General features: G+C 34.1%; 1 protein-coding gene across 6 annotated transcripts in view; it reads left to right on the forward strand.

Annotated features, from left to right (window-relative positions):
* RhoGAP71E (Rho GTPase activating protein at 71E) overlaps positions 1–21647 on the forward strand; it is a 31913-nt gene extending 10266 nt beyond the window's left edge. For 2 of the 6 annotated variants that reach the window (XM_068763792.1, XM_068763794.1), the window contains exons 5-11: positions 5861–5970; positions 9568–9751; positions 11048–11125; positions 12178–12338; positions 14039–14161; positions 15994–16241; positions 20545–20626. In XM_068763792.1, the coding sequence (XP_068619893.1) occupies positions 5861–5970; positions 9568–9751; positions 11048–11125; positions 12178–12338; positions 14039–14161; positions 15994–16224 (887 nt within the window). In that variant the 3' untranslated portion in view covers positions 16225–16241; positions 20545–20626. Of the gene's footprint in view, positions 1–5860; positions 5971–9567; positions 9752–11047; positions 11126–11202; positions 11281–12177; positions 12339–14038; positions 14162–15993; positions 16242–16437; positions 17191–20544 lie in introns of those variants that run through there. The other 4 variants (XM_068763793.1, XM_068763796.1, XM_068763797.1 and 1 more) reach the window with 4 other exon arrangements.
* The last annotated feature ends 919 nt before the right edge of the window (positions 21648–22566 follow it).

Below are 22566 nucleotides of genomic sequence, written 5' to 3' on the forward strand. Positions count from 1 at the left end.
ATAAATTATTACCAACAAGCGCAAACTGGACGCATAATTATATTCTCTTCTCTCGTTGAATGTATTAATATACAACGTAGACCATGTCTGTGCATTTTTTGTTTTGTTTATGAATTAATATATATATTGACACGAAAGCTTTGTTTGCTTCGCTACATGTTATATATTTAATGAGTAATTTTTTTAAATGTTACAATTCACTGTTTTTCTGACGATAATTTTAATAATGTTATGTATCCGTCATCACTATATTAATTAAACTAATTAGACGTAGTTTCAGCCCATAGACGCCTACTGCAGTACACAGGCCTCCCCCAAAGAGATCTACGGGGGTATATTGTAATTGTCATGCTTGGCAGGCGGGTTAGCGATTGCAGTGTGGTATTATATTACACAGAGGACGCTACAGTCCATCCTCTGGAAAGTTTCGTAAGCAATTGCAATCCTATGTAATTAATGCAGTGTGATTGTATAAGATTTTATTTTGGGAATCGAATTCGCGACATACAATCGCAAGTCTCGGTAGTTCTCTACCGCTGGACTACCTCTGTTCGTTCAATCCGCCTCGCTCGCGTACTAACTAAAAAGTATGTTTACATAATTTAAATAGCTACTAACAATTTTATGTAATGTGCGCAGTAAAAGCGTGCTGGACTCATGACTTGATGCAATGAAACACGATACTTTGACTTTTGGTTATCTTGGAAAACACGGGACGTTGTTTAGTGGGATGAGAACGAACCTAGAACAGAGAAGAGACGGGTAACAGGAAAAAACAATACTATCCATTTTTGCTATGATAAAATTTACAATGAAATACGCCTATTCTTTCACAAACGGTATAAAAACCTGTACAAATCATTAAATTGTTTGTTACCAAAAGTTTATCGTCGCTTCATCACTCCATCATTTCAGCCGTAGGAGACGTCCTATGCTTGAAATAGTTCTGATTCGATCTGATAATCTTAAAAAAAGTATGTGGTACTTTTGTTTACTATAATTATTAGTATATATTGTGTTATTTTCGCAGTATAACGCACTGTTGTTGTGAAGATTTGCTGTGTAAATATTAAAATTGTATTATATTTATGCGTGCAATTACAGTACGAATCGTGTTAACGTAGCTTCCTAATTTCGAGCACATTTGTTCGCTCTATTAAAGACTGACTACGACGGGCGGTCCCATATTGTGCGACCAAAAATAATTAGTGTAATTTCGCCAATTACTAGCGCACAAGCGTGGGTTGGGTGCACGCAACGTTCATGCTAACGTCCCCCCAGTAATCCCATTCTTTGTTTTATAATTTCGTCATGTTATCTAAACAGTTTTGCTCGGCTTTCTACTATATTAATTTACATTCGTTACAAAAAATTACGTAGATAAATAATGTAACATTAAAATAAGGTTTAGAAACGTAGATGAGGGAAGGAAGATGATGCACGGAGACGATTTGAATATAAAGAAAGATAAAGATTGTGAAGGACAGAAGAATAAGAGATTGTGTAGAAGAATTAAATAAAAAGAAAAAATACTTTACTCGAGCTGTAACGTCCTTGCTCTACACATGGCAGGGTGGAACAAGTGGTTCTCAAAAAGGTGGATTTTAAAATAAAAAAAAAAACTTTAGTAATTGGGCTGTCCTAGTCCAAAAAATGATAATTTCATTACCGTTTCAAACGTAATATTAAAGAACGATTTATTACGATTATGCACATTATAACGATTACTTATTTCACACGCTATACAACATAAGCAGTGTAGAAAAAACTGATATAATCATCAGCTTCTTCTACATTTTCATTGACGTCAATTTTTTTTCTAGGTAACTTAAAAAAAAATTGAGGTTTTGAATTGGTAAAGGTTTTTTTTTTAATTTGTTGTTTTTACTGTTTTCCTCAGAGCAAAAAGCTTATTTGGTAGATTTGTTCTCGAGTAATGTACTTAGCATTTTTAACATTTTTAATAATACACATATTTTGGATCGCGTAATTATTGAAAATTCGCTTTGTGGGGTAGACACATTTCATAATTCTTGCAATATATATCATAGTGATCATTATAAACAGGATGGTTGATTGAAAACTTTTAGACCTAAATCCTATTACCCCCTGTATATTGAAAATGTGATCATGTTTCACATAAATCTTACTACATTTACAGGATTGCCTTATCGCTGTGTGGTCAGCGGTACAATCGCGAGTTGATATTGTAAATGCAAATGTATGAAATTCAATTGCTTCCAATGTCTTAGTACAGTCACAAGCTGGCGCAGACAAAACAATTGTAATGCGACATCCTTCCATTTTACGTGTGCCACTCGTATTTGGTGTGAACAATAACACAAGACGATCGCCTCCGTCAGCGTTTGCATCGAGATATTGAATCACATGACTATTGAATGACGACGCGTATTAATTAATATTGTATTACGAACTCTATGGGTGATTCTCTTTCAAAATTGAAAAATTTAGTATTACGTAACTTATGCATAAGACTTAAATTTATTAATATTATTCACTTACTTGAATTCGGTTTATTACGCCAGTCTTATTTTCTTTTTTTTACTCTATCTGTGTGATGAGCATTAATTTAATTTTAATCTAGGACTTTTACATATAATAACTGAAGTATGCCGGAAATAAAAAAAATCTATTATTCTTGTCGAAGCGGTGTTAGTAGGAAGAATAGACTAAAGGATTATAATAGACTTAGTGACAGATAGCAACTCTAGATGCTGCAGATCCAGAAAGTCGCTCCGGTGAATCAAGGCGGGTGGCCCTGTAGGATGATACTCCCATATACTAGAGTGATGCGAGAGAAAACTGTTCTCTACATCTATAGTAAAAAGATGTCTTGAATAAGACCGTGATCAGATAAGATCCCTGACACAAGACTGCAGAGCCGGCAGCTTATAGCAGGCATCGCCCACTTAGCTTGACTGTATTCCTCATGGTTTGTTCAGGAATCTACATAAAGTGATACAATTAAATTATCGCGTATAATACCGTATATTAGTGTATACATAAAATATAAATACTAAGTGTATTGTATACAATTAACAACGTAAAGCTTGATTTCTGATTTCAAATCACTCAGACGTTTCTGAATTCTTCACTCGTATAGAAGGCCTTAGTTATCCATAAATAATGTAATTGCAGTCTTGTAAAATGCAGGTGGCAATATGCCTGGCCGATAGCGGCCATTACTCTAAATGGCTTCGACCTTTTAGCAGCCAGTTTTTCAACCTGACACATCGATTTTGTTTCAACATGAATGTTTCATCAATTCTGTCGCTCATGTTATAGTTTTTTATATTGATTTAATTATTTACTTGTCTTTTAGTAATTAACCAGTTTAATTTAAAATTTAACGTAATGGAACACCCATTTGACAGTCAATAGAAGGGCTTTATTGAAATGTCTTACAAGTATGAACTGTCTAGTTGTTATCTTTAGTTAAGGCTCGGGGAAAATTCTTGTGGATAGAAAAAATATAAAATATGCGAAGAAAGTAGAAAAAAAAAACTACAGTTTCTTTTCTTATAAAACACAGAGTAAAATAAAACATCTATCTCTGGCTTGCTGTTAAACAAAACTAACGTCTTAAAATGTTATAAAACAAAATCACATTACTAATGTCGTGCAGTGTATGAAATAGAAAACTTACTTTTGTGGGTAATGGTTGTTATTATCAAGCCAATAAATCAATAAATAAACTGATCACTTAAACATACGCCTTACGTCTTTATTATTGGAACTACAACAGGCCATTAATTTTTGGCAAAAAAGGAAAGTATATATGAATGATTGTAAAATTGTGTCTAGATCAAAATAAATATTAACCAAGAAGAATTTCGTCACCATTATTGCGTTAAATTTTTTAAAAATATATTTTGGAAATTTAATAAAAGATTTTGATTGAAACCATCGATATAGTTATATGCGACTGTGTTGTGTATAGTTAGCAACGGACCAAGTACAGTTTCAGCTCTCTCGGGCGCTCGCGAGTTGAAATGCTAAATTGGTATTATCCATGAGTGCCAGTTCAAGCCGAGGTCCCAACGTAGGGATCTCGCTTCAAGGAGCGTCCGCCAAACCGATCTAAGAGGTTGGCGGCCCAAGCCAGGGCTCTCCAAGAGCCCTCGAGCTTCGGCACCTTAAAAGATGTTTTAGGCTAAGTTTCCTTAGCGCCCTGTCCCCTTGCACCCGCTATATCTGCAAATGCCACTCGGGCAGCAATGTCAGTTAAATATAAACTGTTGTGTGTTCATACGACTTCCTTGACGTAATATTTATAATATAATACTTTTATGTACGCGTCAATAAATCCGTTTACGTCCGTACGTGTTATTACAACACATAGTATTCTCAATAATCGCTTAAAGGGTTTACAACCTCATTCATACGGTGTCGAGGCCTGTATCCAAGGGTGTTTGTGACGTTTTGCGGTAAAATTGTAAGTTACTTATGTACGTATTTATACGTAAAGTGTGAATTCTCTAATATTATCGCATTTTAATGTTACACTGGAAGTAATCAAATATTAAAAAAGTGACAACAGTAGCAAGAAATCTACTCGATACATAGTAAATATTGAGCAATATGTCGTTTGCGCTCATTACCGTAGTATCTTTGAAGAGGCCTATGTCTAGCTGTGGACGTACTAGGGCCGAAATGTTGGTGAAGATACAATATATGTAATATCTGTAGATATCTACCAACTACCCTACATATGACGAAGATTTGTATATATTAGTCCCAAAATAACGAAGAACAGAATTGAATCTGATGTTAAAAGAAACAGTCGCATACGATCGTAATACTACACAAGCATTTATGTTAAACCTTAAGAGATACGTTATGGCATTTTGAGGGGTCCGTGGGTGAATTTTAAAATTTAGTCTGTTAATATCTGTTATCTGTGCCTTAACAAGTTTTTTTTTAACTTTGTGCCAAATATAGGTTAAGTTTATTATAACTTATTTTGCTCTAATTGACACTATAAGTCTCGACGCAGTCTTCCGGTTCCGGTATTGATTGGATAAGGCTATGCACTTACTTAGGTTAACTTATATATAACTTATTTAACGACAACTTAATGTCTATGATAATGAGATGTAATTTATAATTTCTCTCAGTTTTATTTATTTAATCATTTTTCAATATATATATGCTAAGAGGTCCTCCTAGTCGAAGCTGAAATTTGAAAAATCTGTTACGTATTTTAAAATATCGTGATTTCAAAAAAAAAAAATAAAAAAAATATTGAGCTTTGTGTTTTTCTGTTATTTTGACTATAAATTAATATTTTTATTTATTTTCATGACACTGAGTAATACTTTTGCAAACCATAGACAAAAATGCATATCGTAATGGCATGAGATTAATAGCAATATTTTCTGAAGATCTGAGTACAGGGTGGTTGGTTATAGGTGTGAAAGCTTTAAATTTTAATTAGAGTTCGTGAACACATTGAAATACGTTTTATTGATTTACTTTTCTATTGGAATGCGACATGTCAATTACTTCTGGTAGCAGTCTGCCAGGATTTTAATACGTAATTCGAAATTCGAATACACTTTTATTACTATATCATTCTTATGTTATTATTTTTGAAGCCATTGACAGTGAATGAGCTCTATATTCAACCTTTAAAGTTTTTAATCCGGTAACCAATCATATTGTATCCGGTGAATCCGATGTTTAAAATATAAAACGATAAAGGTGATGTTTGTAATTGTATTTGTCTATGGTTGTCTGTCTAGCCATAACAGTAAATTACATTTTCTTTTCAATGAAAATGGGAGTTATTAGTGATATAATTTCAGAGTCAGTAGTTAGGAATTCTCTTTGTCATCAGGTACCGGTATGACTTCGGAGGCTCTGGGCGTGTCGGTCGCGCCTTCATTCTTTCATTCGTGTGTGTCAGATGGCAAGACCGCCACAATGGAGGACGTGCAGCGTTTCAAGGTCAGTTACCATTCAATCGTTCCTGAGTCATTCACAGCTCATTTCGTAACGAGCTTGTCACGTGAGACCGAGTGCGACTAAGCGTCCGTGACCGTTGCTCGCCGGGCTCGACCAACCGAGACCTGAGCATTATTTAATGCCCGACTTGATATAACAGCTGTCTCATATTACTAAGTTATACACGGATAATACTGATTTTGATTGTCTTATAAAAATAAACTTAAAAGGTTAAATTAGACAGGACGTAAAATGTTTAGGTACATTCTCAGTAATCGAGCGCAAATTAAAAATTGTTAAAATTAATTAGTTTTGTTAAATAATTTGAGAACCCAGAGTTGGAGAAGATAAGTTAGGTTATAACTATATAAAAAGGTTGGGTTAGTTCTTATTTGCGCCCAGTTAACGAAAAAGTACAAATGTAATTCTATGCAACGTCCGCCGTATCTGATGAAATCGTAGTATGTGGCAGCTTGATCAAAGGCATCCCTGATAGCCTGGCTTTGCTACCTTAAAAAGGGTCAATGGCAAGTCGCCATCAGCGCCCTGTCACCTCAAATCTGCGGAAACAGTTAATGCTATTTGGACAGCAGTCCGGTCCAAAAGAAAAAAAAAATATTTTAAATATATATACATGGTGTTCGTCTATTTTAGTTATATTAATGTTAAAGTATACGTTGTTACAAAAACTTACGTATGCTCTTTGGTGGTGTGTACATATATATAAATAGTAAGTTAATCGGCAAACAACAGAGGTCTTTATACCGCACCCTTATCGCACCACAATCGCAGTTCGGGGCGTAAACAATAATGTTGTTGTTTTAACGACTTGTAATTGCGATAAATACAATCTTTTATTATCGATAAAAGGTAATTGGATATTGTTGACGCGATGCGCATAGCCATTTCAATTTCTTTTTATTTAATTAATACTGAAACGTTTTTATATACAGAGAATATACCAGCGTTGTCCAACCTTCTTTGTATTCAAACCTTTATTCAAATTTGCAGTTTTCCACAATTAAATATGTATTTGAAATGTACATAAAATGGTATTATAAATACTCAAATTATATTTATTGACAACATATATGTGAAAGTACAGAATATGGGTTTTGTATTTAAATATTAAAAAAAAATACGTTTATTTTACTTTTCTTGATAACTATTTAAAATTTGTTGTTGAACTGGTCACCAGACTTGACTTCTCAATAAATCTTTTAAACTCTAGGTAATAGTGATCGGTGTTTGATAAGAGATGATATTTTTTTTAATAATATTATACAAATGGCCATAAAAAATTCTGCCGTGTGTGGTTTGCGTACCGTAGATAGGCCCTCTCTGAATTGTACATTATTTACATAAAATCGATATAATTATTTAAATATTTTATATTAAGTCAGAGTAAAGATCCTCAACCTCCCATTCGACTACAAAAATGGTGAAGAAAGACGATAATAACAATAATAAATGTTTCATTTAATATAACATTTATTATTGTAAATATACGAGTATTTAGTTATGTTGAAACAAGTATGTATAGGTATATGTAAGCCACAGTTGTAAATAGCTTGAATTGTTCACGATGTTGTCTAACATGCGGCAAAAGGCTGAAGTGAGCGTGAGTATACACGAATGAAAAGGAAAGGTGTTGTGTACAGTAGATATGTAGACTTTTCATATTAATATTTTAGCTGTATATTTTAATAAAAAATGCATCACGTAGTTCAGTAAAAAATGGTCTTTTTATATTCATAACACATTTTAGTTTTGTGATATTTATTAATTCAGCAAATTTTAGTTTTTTTTGTTGTTGTATGTTACTACGCTTCTTTAAAACATTGCCAAACGAAGTAAGATTTAAGAATATATAGATAAATTAGATAAGAGCTCGTATTCTAAAACATATTCTGTTGAATGCTATAACTTATATAATCTCATAATGTTAAGGTAAAACTTGCGTTGAACTCTACTGGCACTGTCGTAACTATAAATGCCTCTCTATTGGCAGCCCAAGTAGAGGTCCACTTCCTAGCGCTATTGAGCCCAGACATTCAACGAAGTCCCCGTCTAAGGGACTCAAAATCTGGGTGGCTAAATAATACAACGGACGAGCCTTGCTCCCCAGTCAAACTAGGAATATGAATCAAAAATCATTTATCCGTCCAAAAAAAGAACAATATCTGTCAGTGCATTTATTTCCGGATTTATGTCCTATTCTATTATTTATATTATCATACATTTCAGGTCATATACAGTGACCACTTGTGGTATTTTATAATAGGAATGCCGGATAGACCATTAATAGAGACTAGAAACTAATTGAGCATCCTTCAACTTAAAGCTACGAAGGCTCCAAAAGCGCCCCGATCCGGGAAGCGCCCACAACAAACACACTGTTTTTTTATGGTCACATTTGACAATATCCTTAATACAGTAGTGGAACAATACATTCCCAAGCTTTACAACTTAAAAACCATTTAAATTGTTATAAGATTTTTTTTGACAAATATCCCTTAATCAACTTTTTATACGTATTACATCATAATTCACAGACATTGCACGGGAATGTATTGTAACACCGCGTGCAGTTGTCTACAAAAAAGTTATTGATAAAGCCTAGAGAAGGGTATAGCAAGCTTATATTTTTTTAATGCTAGCTATGTACATCGCTATTTGTCTTAAATTCATTGATATTCTTATGCACATAGATTGTCCTATACATATCGACTATGTACTGTACTGCGTTATTATCGGATGCTATCCGTTGAACCATAAAGATATAAAAAAATTGCTTTGTCCTTGTTTGTTAGATGCGGAATGTTTATATTTGGATTGTCTCATTGTTACACTTTCAGTTTTTAGAGTTTGACTCATAAACGTTTTATTTATTAGTCATTTCCTGTTACATCTATGATCTTATCTATTGTTGAGTAACATTATAATTATCTTGTAGTTATATTGACGACGTTTTTTAGAAGGTATAATTTACCTCTTCTAAACAAACTTTTCTTTATTATTTTGAGTTGAATAGTATTGATAAATATTATACAAGTGCTATTATATATGCTAATTAAAGGCTTTCTATATATTTTAGGAATTTTAATCAATTTTATTATTCTCAACCCTTCCGAGGGAATTTATTAAAATCTGTTCTTAGCAGATCTTTCGCCGAAAGGATTATTCTTACCAGATTTTAAGTCCTAGTCTTATGGTTCTGGAGATAACACGAAAAGTCAGTACATAGATGAAAATTAAATATTTATATTTATAATCAATAATATAAATGGTATTCTTTATTGCCCTGAGTTGCTGAAGGTTTGATTATTAAGTTTGTCTCTGCTTGTGTAACTATTTACGGCACTGTATTCTATTGCACCGTATTAAATTTGGATAATATTTTAAGATATATACTACTTTATTTCTTTTCTTAATATATTTACGTAAGTAATGTTTTATAGATTCAACAAAAAATATTGCTTTTCAAAATAATTTGCCTTATTTTTGTAATGCTGAAGCTTCGCTCGGTAAATAGCTCACGCGTGCAACTTTGTCATTCTTAATGGACGTTTGAAGTATTTTGAGCGTTTGGGCGGGCAGGTGGCGACGCGGATAATGAGGCAGCTGATCGAGCAGTTCAGCGCAGGGGATCTGTTTGGGCGTGAGAACTACGAATACTACGCACGAGTGACGGGGCGGATACTGCGTGTAAAGGACGAGTGGATCTGTTCGTTCCGAGATCCGCCACCACCGCGGCATCATCGCGACCAGGAGGCTTACGCTCGTACGTCTATATTTATTTTTAGTCTTTCTGGAGCAGATTCAATACAAACGAATGGTATAGTTATAAACGTTTAACACTCCTACTGACAATTCATTAATTTGTGACGTAAGGCCACGATTTTTCTCGGTGATATTTAATTTTCGTAGATTGAAGGTAGCCGAACGCTGTGGGCGCTAAATCAAAATATCTTAATTTAGTCTAAGTGCGGCGTTTAGTGTCTTGGTCTACCTTAAAAAGTATCGAGAAAAACGTCGAACAGCTATGTGGTATGCAATCAAGTATGGAAGAAATCTGATGGAGCCTATAAAAATACATTCTTCATTTCAGCCCATAGATACTCACTGCAAGGTATAGACCTCCGCAAAAGATTTCTATAGGTATACACCATAATCGCCACGCTTGGTAGGCGGGTTGGCGATCCCAGTGTTATATTATGGTGCTGCTATGACGATGCTGCCCACCCTCTAGAAACATGTACGTGAGCAGTATTAGAGAAATGAGAAGATAAAATTCGTTGTATATACATTGTTTTACCGAAACTCATAACTTAACTATGTAGATTTCTATATTGTAAGTCTCAATGTTCCTTTTTGTAAATGAATGTAAAAACTATATTTATTTGGGATCTGGACTTGAGTCATTCAATACGCATTTAACATTAGAAGTACTCTAAAGGCGGCCCGAACTCGGTTTGATCGCTAGCTATTGTAAGGCTAAACTGCTATGATACACGCAAAACTTTGCGTATTAGGTATGCCCATGTTTCAGGGTGATGTTCATCCCCTAAAGTGCCCGAGTCAGAGATAGACCTCGGGCCTGACCCTGTCCTGAGTAAAGGCCCCATGATTAATAAAATCGATTAGCATAACACAACAGTTGTACATTAATTTTTAAGCGGGTAGCAAACTATTTAAATTTTTTTTTTTCGAATCTGAAATTCGCCAGTCCTGACTTCGATGAAGATAAAGCCTTGCGCGTGTGAAGTCCCAGTAGTCGGAGTACTTCATTAGTGCAACCAACAGTCGTTGGAGCCAAAAATTTCTCGAGTGGTAATCACGAGCTGGTAGACGCGGCGTGGGTGGGTCCCAATATGTCAAGGTTGTGAGAGGTCGCTGGATGTGGACAGCAAAAGACCGGACACTGTGGCGATCTTTGAGGTCTATGGCTTGAAGTGGGCGCCTATCAGCTGACAAGATGCTGATGAAAGGTTATCACCGAACATCGCCAAATATGAACGTATAAATCCCGATAAAGGTAAAAGAGATTCAATGTAAAAAAAGTAAATTTAATTTTCAGGACAATTGTCACTGGAAGCGGAAAAGACGTGGCTGCAGTGTGAATGCGATCGATGGGGCAACAAGTTCAACTTGGAGGGTAAGAGAACAAAAAAGTTTTCAATTAAAATCACTTAGTATATATTTAAAAGAAAATAATGCATGCATTTTTCACAGGTCGTCTCAATGATTCCCGTTAAAGTAGTTAAAATATACCGAAGTAAATGTACAATATGTAACTTAAATTATAAAACGGTGAGTGCGGAGATAATTTTAAATAATTAACAAGCATCCGTGCGAAGTTAACTCGATTTAACGTCATGTTATGTCTTGACCGGGGTTCTGGTAGCACTTAGAATTGAACATTAGACACGTGTGTAGCACTAATCGTAGTACATAATACTCCAGTTAGTTAGAAATTAATTGATATCGGAACAGTTTATGTTTACTTTCGTAATAGCATATTTTTTGAACAAATAAAAATGAAAAAGATCTGAAAAAGTTATGACCTATATAATTTGATTCAGATTAAAAATAAAAGTAGTGTAAAATATAATACTTAAAGTTATTTAAAATTTAATTTGTTGTATTGTAAACTTTTTCAAGAATTTATTTAAAATTATTTCGATGTTCAAACTGTATTTAATTTGAAATCATTTGTATCTTATATACATAGGCATCAATAGCAGACAATCCAATAACAGATAAACAAACTTAAAACTTCTTTATCGGTTATCATTGGCGATTTTCGTTCAAATGTTTATGAGAGTATACACATCTTTACTTGTTAGGTCAATGAACTGTGACATGAAATATAAATTCCTAAGTGAATAATCATTAGAAAATAATTTTAACAAAGTAAGTAGTTTTTGTAGATTGTCTTACTTAATTTTTTGTAATGTTTTATTCCATTAATCCATGATCTATTACAGAATACATTTTGACAACTCTACAAATATACTAATTTATTTAACGTGGCTATAATAAATTGATACCTGTCATTATGATTCGAAATGTTTGGGTTTCTGTTTGTACCTTTTGTTTTGTCTGTAGCTTAAATAAAAGAAAATATTTAAATGACGTTTCTCTGTTATTTGTTTAGACATTCTGCTTCATTTGCGAAATATATCTGTATAAGTGTGTTGTTGCTAGGGTTGTCAAAATCAGAGGAGTGCCAGTCGATGCCAACTTTGGCCACCAGTGCTGGGCCAGGTGCAGTCGGCGGTACCCTCGGTCTCGGCATCATCCCTGAGCACAGCTTGCTCGACTCTTGCACTCGTCTCTCCATATCGCTCGAAGAGAGCGTCTTTAAGGTGTGTTATTCTATAAACTGTCACAAGTAGAATTTTTGTCGTTTCCGTTGTTCGTTTTTAAATATTAATTATTCAATTAATAATTCTAATTTATATAATTTTTCCAATCGGGAAGATTCTTTACAAATATGAATAAAAATTGGAAGATACATCTCTTTATTCGATGAACAGCTACTACCTATAATATTATTATACATCTGCTGAATTAATTACCTGCGTCAGCTGCAAAAATTCTTACCTTAATTACAACAAAAACCTATATATATTGCAACCGCAACTGCTGTACCGTGCCTTAGGGAGTATTGATAGCTCAGTGTCGCTAGTTTGCCACCCTTAATTTATTTCTTCCATAAGTTGTATTCGTCAAGGATAAGCTCGAACAAAAAAATGCTAAACACATTACTATATAGTGACAGGCTATGTCCAGGTCCTACCTCATAGGCCGATGCAATGTGCATGGTTACTCCATAGAGTCTAAGCAACCGAAGACCTTGACAGTCTCACGATTCGGTTAAATTTGTAAGATAGTTAATTTGTGCCTAGGCCCGAAAATATCTACGTTTAGCACTGTAGTATTGAACCTCAAACCCGGTAAAGTTGTAAATGCCAACAGTGAGATGCTATTTTATGTCGGTATTAAATAAATACATCACTACACCTATAAATAAATATTTTACATTTTACACGGGATAAATGCCTATCCATACCCGCCCTTAAGGCGCCAAAGACTGGATGGTTTGCACCAAAACCTCCAACATGTTATGCTACAGCCATGGAGCCACGTCTAAAAAGAAAATTTTAAATACAATAAGAAAGAAAATTTTCGTTTTTTCTTATAATTAGACATGTAGCCGGAACAAAGCGCACTTTATTACTTGGTCTCACAATTTGACACTGGTGACGAATTCACCCCGGACACCAAGGGGACCTATTGAGCTTGACTTACTCAGAAGAACAAGCCTTTATCATTCATGTGTGGTGGTCATTTGTGGTGGTCTCTGGCTTTACCGCCATCCATAGTTCGGTTGTCAAAGATCTCCCATAGCCCCATAGCCAACGTTTTCGTGATGCGGTCCTGCTTAGTCGCAAAGAGTAGGGACATTTGAGGATGATAATATTGACACTTCTCTGACTGCAGCGTAAGCAAAGTCCCACATACTATTCCTCTGCAGTTCGTTTTCAAAGAGCTCATTGGGTCTACTCAGAGCCGCTGCCTCAGGCCGAACCTATATCTAAATCATCTTACCTTCACCGTGACCGAGCCACAGACACAGAGAGCCCTCCCGGCCACGACAAAGTAGATATCCGTTAGGGGGGACGAGGTACGGATGCGTTTACATGCAGCAGTCTTGTATATGATTCAGACGAGATTTAATTTTTTGGACCGTTCCTGTTTATCACATACAAGTGGCATATCTTTGTGATTTTTTTTATTCTCGGATTTAATATACAACGATGGATTTTTCTTCACCCGATAAAACGATTGTAAAAAAATGTAATTATTATTTCTTCTTAGCACAATTCTCAAAAATTGATATTTAAACGTATATTTACATACTTAAAAAGTCGACGACTCTTGCAATCATCAGTCCACTTACAAAACTGCGGAAATAGCACTAAAATAGTTGTCCAGTGGCAGGCATACTTAGACACAATTTTAAATCAAGCAAGTGTTAGAATGCTATTCTATTATTTTCCAGGTATCCGTGAGCTCGTCATCACAGTCGTCTTGTAGCAATTCCAGCCCGCACATGACCCTAGAAGAACTTCGCGCCATTAACAAATATGCTGAGAGTACAAAAAGCCTCTCGTATTTACCCCAGGTATGTTATTGACTTATTCTTAACTACCTTCTTTTAATACGTATTTTTGTCCAATCTATACCGTTATTTATCGAACAACTACTCTAACAAAATGTGTAACATAGACATGATAGATTATTTTCAAATGGCTTTCAAATTTGATCATTGACTCCTTTTATTCGAATTAATCTTAATTCGTGGTAGTTCTTGTAAGATAACTTCGTTGAGTTTTTCACTTTATTTTTTATCTGTCGAATCCGCACTATTATTACTAAAAATTAATTTTGATAATTCATTAACAATCAATAATTCACGTTGATTGTTAATAGATGGACAAAAGCGATAACGCGTTCACATAACCAGTTTTCATTGGTTTATTAGCTATAATTATTATAAAATAGATAATGCATATAATAGTGTGGATCGCAGCTAATCTTGCAATGTTTCATTTCGAACTGCAAATATTGAAGAGGTCATATAAATTGGTGTATGTTTAACTTCTAGCGCACACTAAAGGACCTATTCTTTGAGTAATGGTGACGAGATTTTGACTCAGTAGCCACATTGTAGATCGTGTACCCACTTAACTAAGCAAACCTATCTCATTCTTGTGCTCTACGAGTAACCACTAGCAAATACGTTAATTAATTTTGATGTTCGAAAAAAATACATAGTTGAAAATTATATAAAAAATATCGTGTATTCATGTGTAATATTTAAATAACCTCTGTGTTTGTTGGTGGTCCGAATAATTAAACTGCATGTGGAATATATGTCTCCGTAAAAATATAAAATGTCAAACTGTGGATGTCCTTTTAGTAATTATTTAGTTGATTATTGTAAACATTTATTATATCACTGAGCCTCGGAGAAGTATGATCATTGTTTGGATATCGAAACGCTTTTATAGATGATGCTATTGCGAGAATGTACATTAATTGTGAGGGCAACACTGGCTTGAAGCACATGGATGCATTGAGCGTCTGTATCAAATGGTTCGTGAATTCAATTGGTAGGCAACACTGCTTTAATTGTTCTAAATTTATTTAAACAAGTATTATGATTATGACTGTGATATTTTGTCAATTTTTATTATGTATAATTTTTTTATTAATACAGGATTGTCGTGATTATTAAATGTTGTGAAAGGGAACGGTATTTTCCTCTTAACCTGCATTCCTAATAAAAACATTTTGTTTGCGTTTACTAAATATTTATTTCTACTAATAAACTATTATAGTTCCTTCTTAATAATTTGTGAGCTAATAACAAGAAACATATGTATTTTGTTACTAATAGGGAGGACAAATGTCTCTTAAAAACGTCAAAATTATTTCTCGAAAATCATGATGTAGAATTAAGCAAAACAGCCTGTTAAATAAAAGCACTCCTTGTGCCGACTGCATTCGAATAAATTAAAAATTATATAAAGGATTAACTTATTAACTTATGATATTAGATAATAATGGATGTAAAATATTGTATATTAATAATTTTAACTTTTATATTAATTTTTAATCTATTTTAATTTTTGGTAATGGTACAAAAAGGAATATTGTACATACAAAATCTTGGTTTCCCGCTTATAAAACCATATACGACTTATAATCTTCAATCATGACTGAAGAAATGTTGCCAAAATAAATGCAATAGGTTAATGTTATAAAAAAGTAACATTATCTTTGCCTTTGATATTTTCAATGGCTTGTATTCCATTTTCAATAAATATTTGAGCATAAAGTGAACAAGGACTTTGCAACCAACGATATAATTTAGAGGTAGATATGTAAATAAGGCAACAATGGGCTTTACGATATGCACGGGGCGTCGCGTGACGGTGAGGTGGTGCGTAGGTTCACGAGCGGCAGCGGGCGCGGATGCGGACCCGCTCGGAGTGGTTCCTGCAACCGGCCGCGTCGCTGGACGCGGGTCGCTCACGCGCCGGTACGCCGCCCGCTCCCGCCTCCGTCCCCGCCCCTGCCCCCGCCCCCGCTGTCACAGCGGCCGCGGCGTGCGCGCGAGAGGCGCGCGACGAGAGCACCGCTCTCTACGTGCTTGTGGCCTGCCTAGAGTTTTTGTTCTGAAACGCCCTCCCGCACCGGTACTGTGTCAGTGTTCGAACGCTTCGGTGCGGACTAACGCTCTTGGCTTTGCTCTCCTTCGATGTGCTTGCGGTGACGTGGTTTTCTTTATTAGGTAAAAGGTAAAATGTGAGTTCAAATTAAAATTCAAAATATCTTAATTTAAGTAACCAATTTACACGCACTATTGAATCGTCAATTGTTTTATGATTATAGTAAGCTACCACGGGCTCGGAATGTTGATCTGCTGAGAAGAGCCACACTAATATACACTTCCATTATATTCATCAATCATTGAACAGTTTTTGCACACCCATTAAGACAATATAATTAAACTAGCTTATTCGCGTTAATAATGTAGTGAATCATTGTCCGCTGGCCTAGCTACGTCCAATAACCGATCAAGTCACGCGACATAGTGAACAATAGAAAGATACTTTCTAACGCAATGGTGGTGTTCATCGATTTTGATTGGTTAAGAGGTGTGGTTAGCTGGCCAATGATTCACTGCGTTATTAACGCGAACGAACTATGTCCCGGTGTCGTCGAGGTCACAATCGTTAATAAGTATTTTTTTCAATCCATCTTTGTAAATTTTATACTGTCAATACAAAAAAGTTTTATAGGTTGTATTAAATTTGCTCCATCGTCATACGCGCAGGCGTCATCGTTACCTACTATATTCATTATATACACAGAAACATTACGTCGTGTTTACTTTGAGCAAGGAGAGAAAAGTCTTCGCTTTCACTTTAGCACAGTATTTATGCTACGGGGGCTTGCTTTTGCCTTATGCATGTATTCGAGCTGTGTTCATTGCACTTTACAAGTTTTTCTTTTACTATTAAGTTTATTTATCGCATTACGCTCCTATTACATGATCAACCCGTCAGTATGTAAATGAAGAAATATAACTGTAATGTTTCGTGAGGTTAATGGAATGTGCTTTTGTAAATACTGTGTGACTGATATTGGACTGTCTTAATTTTTGTGTAAAATATTATTTTTATTGTGTGTATATACGCATATTATTGTATTTTGTAACTATATTTATTATAAGTTTTGTTTAATTTATTATAAGATTTCGCATTAAAATTGACATGTTACAAAAACATTTTTTTTTAAATCTAATTTACGTTTTTTTCACCTGTGGAAATAATTATTTGACATACTAATTATTTGTTACTATTTTGCATGCTCATTAATTATATTTCGACACACATAGAATTTTATCGTTATTAAAACATTGCACTAATATTTATTACGAAAACTTATTTTCAATATTCGGTGAGCCAATTAAGAAAATATTCAAGAGGAAAACATTATTAAAGACATAAAAGGCTTCTGATTATAGATAAATCGATAAGTCTATTTGCCCCGATCTGTACATCAACAATTTGAAACCAGATAGTTTTTCAAAATTATATGCCCACGGCAAATAGTAATAAACAATAATAACAAATACATTTTGATTCTCATATCGGAGGATAAATGAATACATGACTCTAACCGACTATTTGTTATTAAACATACCATAAATCAGAAAACCTTCGGGATAAATAATTTTAAAACTTAACTGGATCATTTAATTCAAAAATCACGAGTGCTGAAAACTTTATTTAGTGGAGATCACGAATCGACAAGCGAATAGTAAAACGTCCATTTTCAGATAAGACTTATGACATTTTTAAGATCGTCTGATGATGCACGACGCAGCCCGCTTTCAACTAGTCCTATTGGAAATGTATGGGGAAAGTCTATGTCCAGCTGTGGAGGTCATACTGCTGAAATTGTGATTATTTTTTACCTTCTTTGAAACAAAATCACACCGTATAAAATTTTTATAGTTCAACTATAACAACTGATAGAGCCGAGGTTTGGTACAGATGTAGCCTCGGAGACATTAGCATCTTTTATTAATTTTTCAAATTATAATTCAAGTAGGATTATATAGTCACTACTTGTTTATGTCATGGAAAGAATAGCAAAAAAGTCCAATTTAATAGAAACTAAAATAAGATAGTATTCCCCTATATTAGCATTCTTCATCTTAAAGCTACAGACTTAATGACGGATTTTTTTAGTGGGCACTTTTACAACATCCTTAATACAGTAGTAGAATAATTCATTTTCAAGCTTTATAGTCATTTAAAAATACAATTTACTATCGACATAGTTTACCACAGCAATCTAGGAAATCAGCTGTCTATTTTTTCCTGTAAAATATCTAATATAAGGGTCCACGGTTTTCAAGATAAACCTTGTTTGTGTACGTCTTCAGCATGTGATCACCAACAAATCGCTGGAATATTAAAAACTAATGTCAAATTGACACTGTTTGTTTTTAAAAGGTTTTTATTAACTTCATATGTGTTTAATTACAAACTTATACAAAGATAGTAAATTTTAAAATTCATAGTTTTAAATGTTAAACAGGAATTTATTCGACAAAGGTAATCATAAATAATATAAAAGTATTTTAGTATTCTTATCATTTGGTTACTTCATAGTAATTTAAGTTTTTGTAGAAATAAATAATATGTATGTAATTTTGACGGTTACTTTGAATATGTCTTGCTTTATTATTTGTATATGTACTAAGACTTTTTTGTCTAGCTGTCTTTATATTTAACTTATTATTTAATAGATAAATAAATAGTAAATATTTTCCAGCATGCATAAACATAGTTCGTTAACTATGTACCAATTAAAGTAATCCTTAATAATTTGGTTATATTTTGGTTCTTTTGACACCGTCGACTCCCTGTCTCACAAAAATAATTGGTTACAAGTGTAAAAGCTTAAAGTGGTAAATGTATAGCTTATATCTTGTTATTTAATGTACGGTACACTTTATCCAAAAATCAATGTTTTCAAAAGTAACGATAATATAAACATACACATTAAAATTATTTACTCTTTACTATCCCTGCAGATTTGTACTGCCAGAAGTTATTCGCCCATCTCATTTCAACAGAGAAAATAAATCAATAAGAAATATTTCAGAGATGACTATATACAGAGTGATTTGAAATTGGTTTAAAAACTTTTTGCTTACAAATGAGCTGCACATTCACCCCTTTTAAAGCTTTTGCTCCTATAACCAAACCCGGTGTAAAACTGAATCTATTTACGGCCCAAAATACCAAACTATTTTAATATGAGCATCTTTATTTACGTTTTAATATAAATAATGCTATAATGTGCGCGGGAGAGACTGTCCTGAGGTATATGAGCGATTGACAAGACTCACACGAGATTTTTGAGAACAGACAACTCGATGATTGTCTACCTCCCCCTCAGGATGTTACTATCTATCATCCCTTGCGCGTACTGAAGTACATATTTTTGAAGTTTTCAAAGCCTACTACATTCATTTATTTAAATATAGTCTATCACCTGAGTAATGACATTTTGTCGTTCATTGTGTATGCACCAATCTAAGGTTATTTTGCTTAGAATGTCTCCATTCATTTTGAAACTATACGTTTGGTTTGCCTTTGCTTGTAGTTGTAATGATAAATGATGTTTTTATTGTTGCGTTGATTGTTTGGTTTTAAGTGTTTTAATCTTTTATTGCTCCGTTGCAATCCATGCTAAGGTATGTAATCTTAGATGGGTAAAAAAAAATTACGCGTAATCGAAACAAGTTATTAAATTTCATATTTTTTTATGACCAGCACGGATAGCAACGGTGCAATTTACCCGACTTTTATGAATGATTATATAAATAATCAATTAATTTACTATTTCAATCATGCCATTCGAGTTGTTATCATATAATACCGAACAAGAGCTTTGATTGAATTAATCATTCGTGATAGTTGAGGGCGTAACTTGTGACACAAGGAAAGTATTATTTTGGTTCTCATTACGTTGACAAGCAGAAGTTACCTAGAGATCTCCCAGCCTAACTTAATGTAACCTGATCTGGGTTAGAAATTAGGCAATAGCATCCGACCAAGTTAAGATTCGATCCTCTCTAGCGCCTTTGTATCGGAACACTGAATGGATATTAGCGAAGAGGTAGCCAAAGTCTAGTAGCTCCAAGGAGTGACGAGGGTACCTTGACTTGGACTACAGCAATCCAGTGAAATATTAGTATACAGCGGCCCGACTTGAGATATTAAGTTTCTGTACTTTAACAGAAATATCAGGCAAGGTGCTCTCGAGTTTCCCTTCTATGAAACAGTCTGCAAATGCCATTAAGGTGTTATTGAAACTCCGGGTTTAATTACCAAAAATATACTTTCTTTCGATCGCAAAGTTACTGATTGCAGTTAAAATGTGAGCCACGTATAAAGCGAGCGTGTGTTTGTGTAGGCTGCGCTGGGTGCGAGCGTCGCAGCTCGCGGCGGCGGTCGAGGCGCGCGAGGCTGTGCGCGGGCGGCCCCGCTTGCCGCACACACTCCGACACTGAGATCCCGCTCGCTCTCCAGCCTCGTAAAGTGACTGCGTGATGAGGTACCATCGCCTGCACACCCCCAACTACATCCACTACGATATTTTAGAACCCGATTCTCTTCAGTTTAATACCTACACACTCTGGAACGGAGTGGTAGAGGATTTTGGTATAGGTCAGCGCGCATTAGCAAGCAACAAGGACAAATGTTTATTCTTTGATAAACACTTTCGAAAAGTCAAGACATTGATGCAACTATCGAGAAGAACTTCCCTAGAAACCCTAGAAACTAGATAGTAACTCTTTTTACAGCTAGTTGCTTACATCTTTGCAATTCCGACCAGTCTATGCTCCACACGTAGATATAGATCTATATTAACCGTTCTGGCGCTGCCTTCATCTATATCACATATTGGTAAGCAGGTAAACGAACATCATACACTGCCCGTTAGATGTTCAGTGTATTTTAAAGGAATACATCTGCTTATTCAAATCTATACACACGAGAATCATTGAAAATGAATAAATATGAAGTTAGAGATAATCTGTTAAATTTTTAAAAATGATTGATGTGTCAAATCGAATGCGTTTCAGATCAATTAAAAATATTTTCTACAGGATATATTAATTAATTATATTCTTTTCGAATAGATTTCATAGCGAACTTGGCAGGTATAAACTATATCGGTTTCTATCTAAACCGATACAGACAGCGCATACGCCAAGAAATAAAATCAAAATTAAATAGAAATATTTTTATACTTTCATTTGTTCCTATACTTATGCGCTCAATACGTACGAAGCCAGCAATAATAAATAGTGTAAAGGAGGAAACTAGATTTGAAGATATGTTTACATCGACTTAGGACATGTAGATATTACGCTCTCTACTTGTATTTTCTACAAACCTTTGTTGCACGAGACTTTTTTTACTTAAAGGATCTACTTTTTAGATTAAAATGATTGTTCTTCCATTCACATTGTAGGTATAATTTTGACTTGTTTTTATTATTTTTAACGTATAGTCGAGTAACGTCGAGTGGTAAAATTATTTTGTCTTGTGCCATTACGTATTTTTAATATGCTTCCGTTTTTGTCTGATTCATAGAGACATATATCAACTGAAACTTATAAAGTTCATAATTTTATTTTCATTTTTGTTGAATTTGCGTTATTATTTATTCATATTTGGCATAAATGCCTGCGTATGTTAAAGAATTGCTTCCTTACACATTCCTGTACATACATTTAAATATATTTAGAAAATGATAAGTTAAACGTAAACATTAATTTTAAGAGTGCTAAATAGACTAGCAACATTAATGACTTCTTTTAAAATTCACATTCTATCATTTTGCATTTCTTTCTACCTCAGTAATTGAAGAATTAGTTAATATGACATTTGCTCATTATGTCCGGTTGCAAACAAAATAATATGAGGGTCCCCGGAGAACAATTGAAATTAAATATGTAACAAATACCCAAGACAAAAGACTGAAAATAACATCCAAATATCTTTAAATCTTGTTTGAATTTCGCCGAACCGTCTCTTTAAAATTTTTGCCACGATAGTTATTAATTACTCAGGGATTGGTACATTGTCTATTATTAAACAGTACAAATGCATTAAACAGTATCGAATTTAATCAACATTTTTTTTAGTAACAGTTTTCGGTATTTCTTATCTATAATTGATAGGTGCTAGTTGATTGTGAAATCTCTTATGAATATTGTAACGTTTTTAGTTTGTACGATAGAAACATGAGTTTACAATTATTTAATTTATAAATGTACAGCATGTTCGACTGGCATTAGAACAATTTGATACTATTTATAGGTAGGATTATAGATAGGCGTTTAGAGCTTTTGATTGTTATGCACATTTGTTCGCACATTTTTGATATATATATTTGATTTGTAAGGTTGTTATTTAGTAAGTGGAT

The sequence above is a fragment of the Battus philenor genome, unplaced genomic scaffold (assembly GCF_028537555.1).
Source record: "Battus philenor isolate CCGP_79_NKW_IND1 unplaced genomic scaffold, ilBatPhil1.0.hap1 SCAF_18, whole genome shotgun sequence".
NCBI lineage: Eukaryota > Metazoa > Arthropoda > Insecta > Lepidoptera > Papilionidae > Battus > Battus philenor.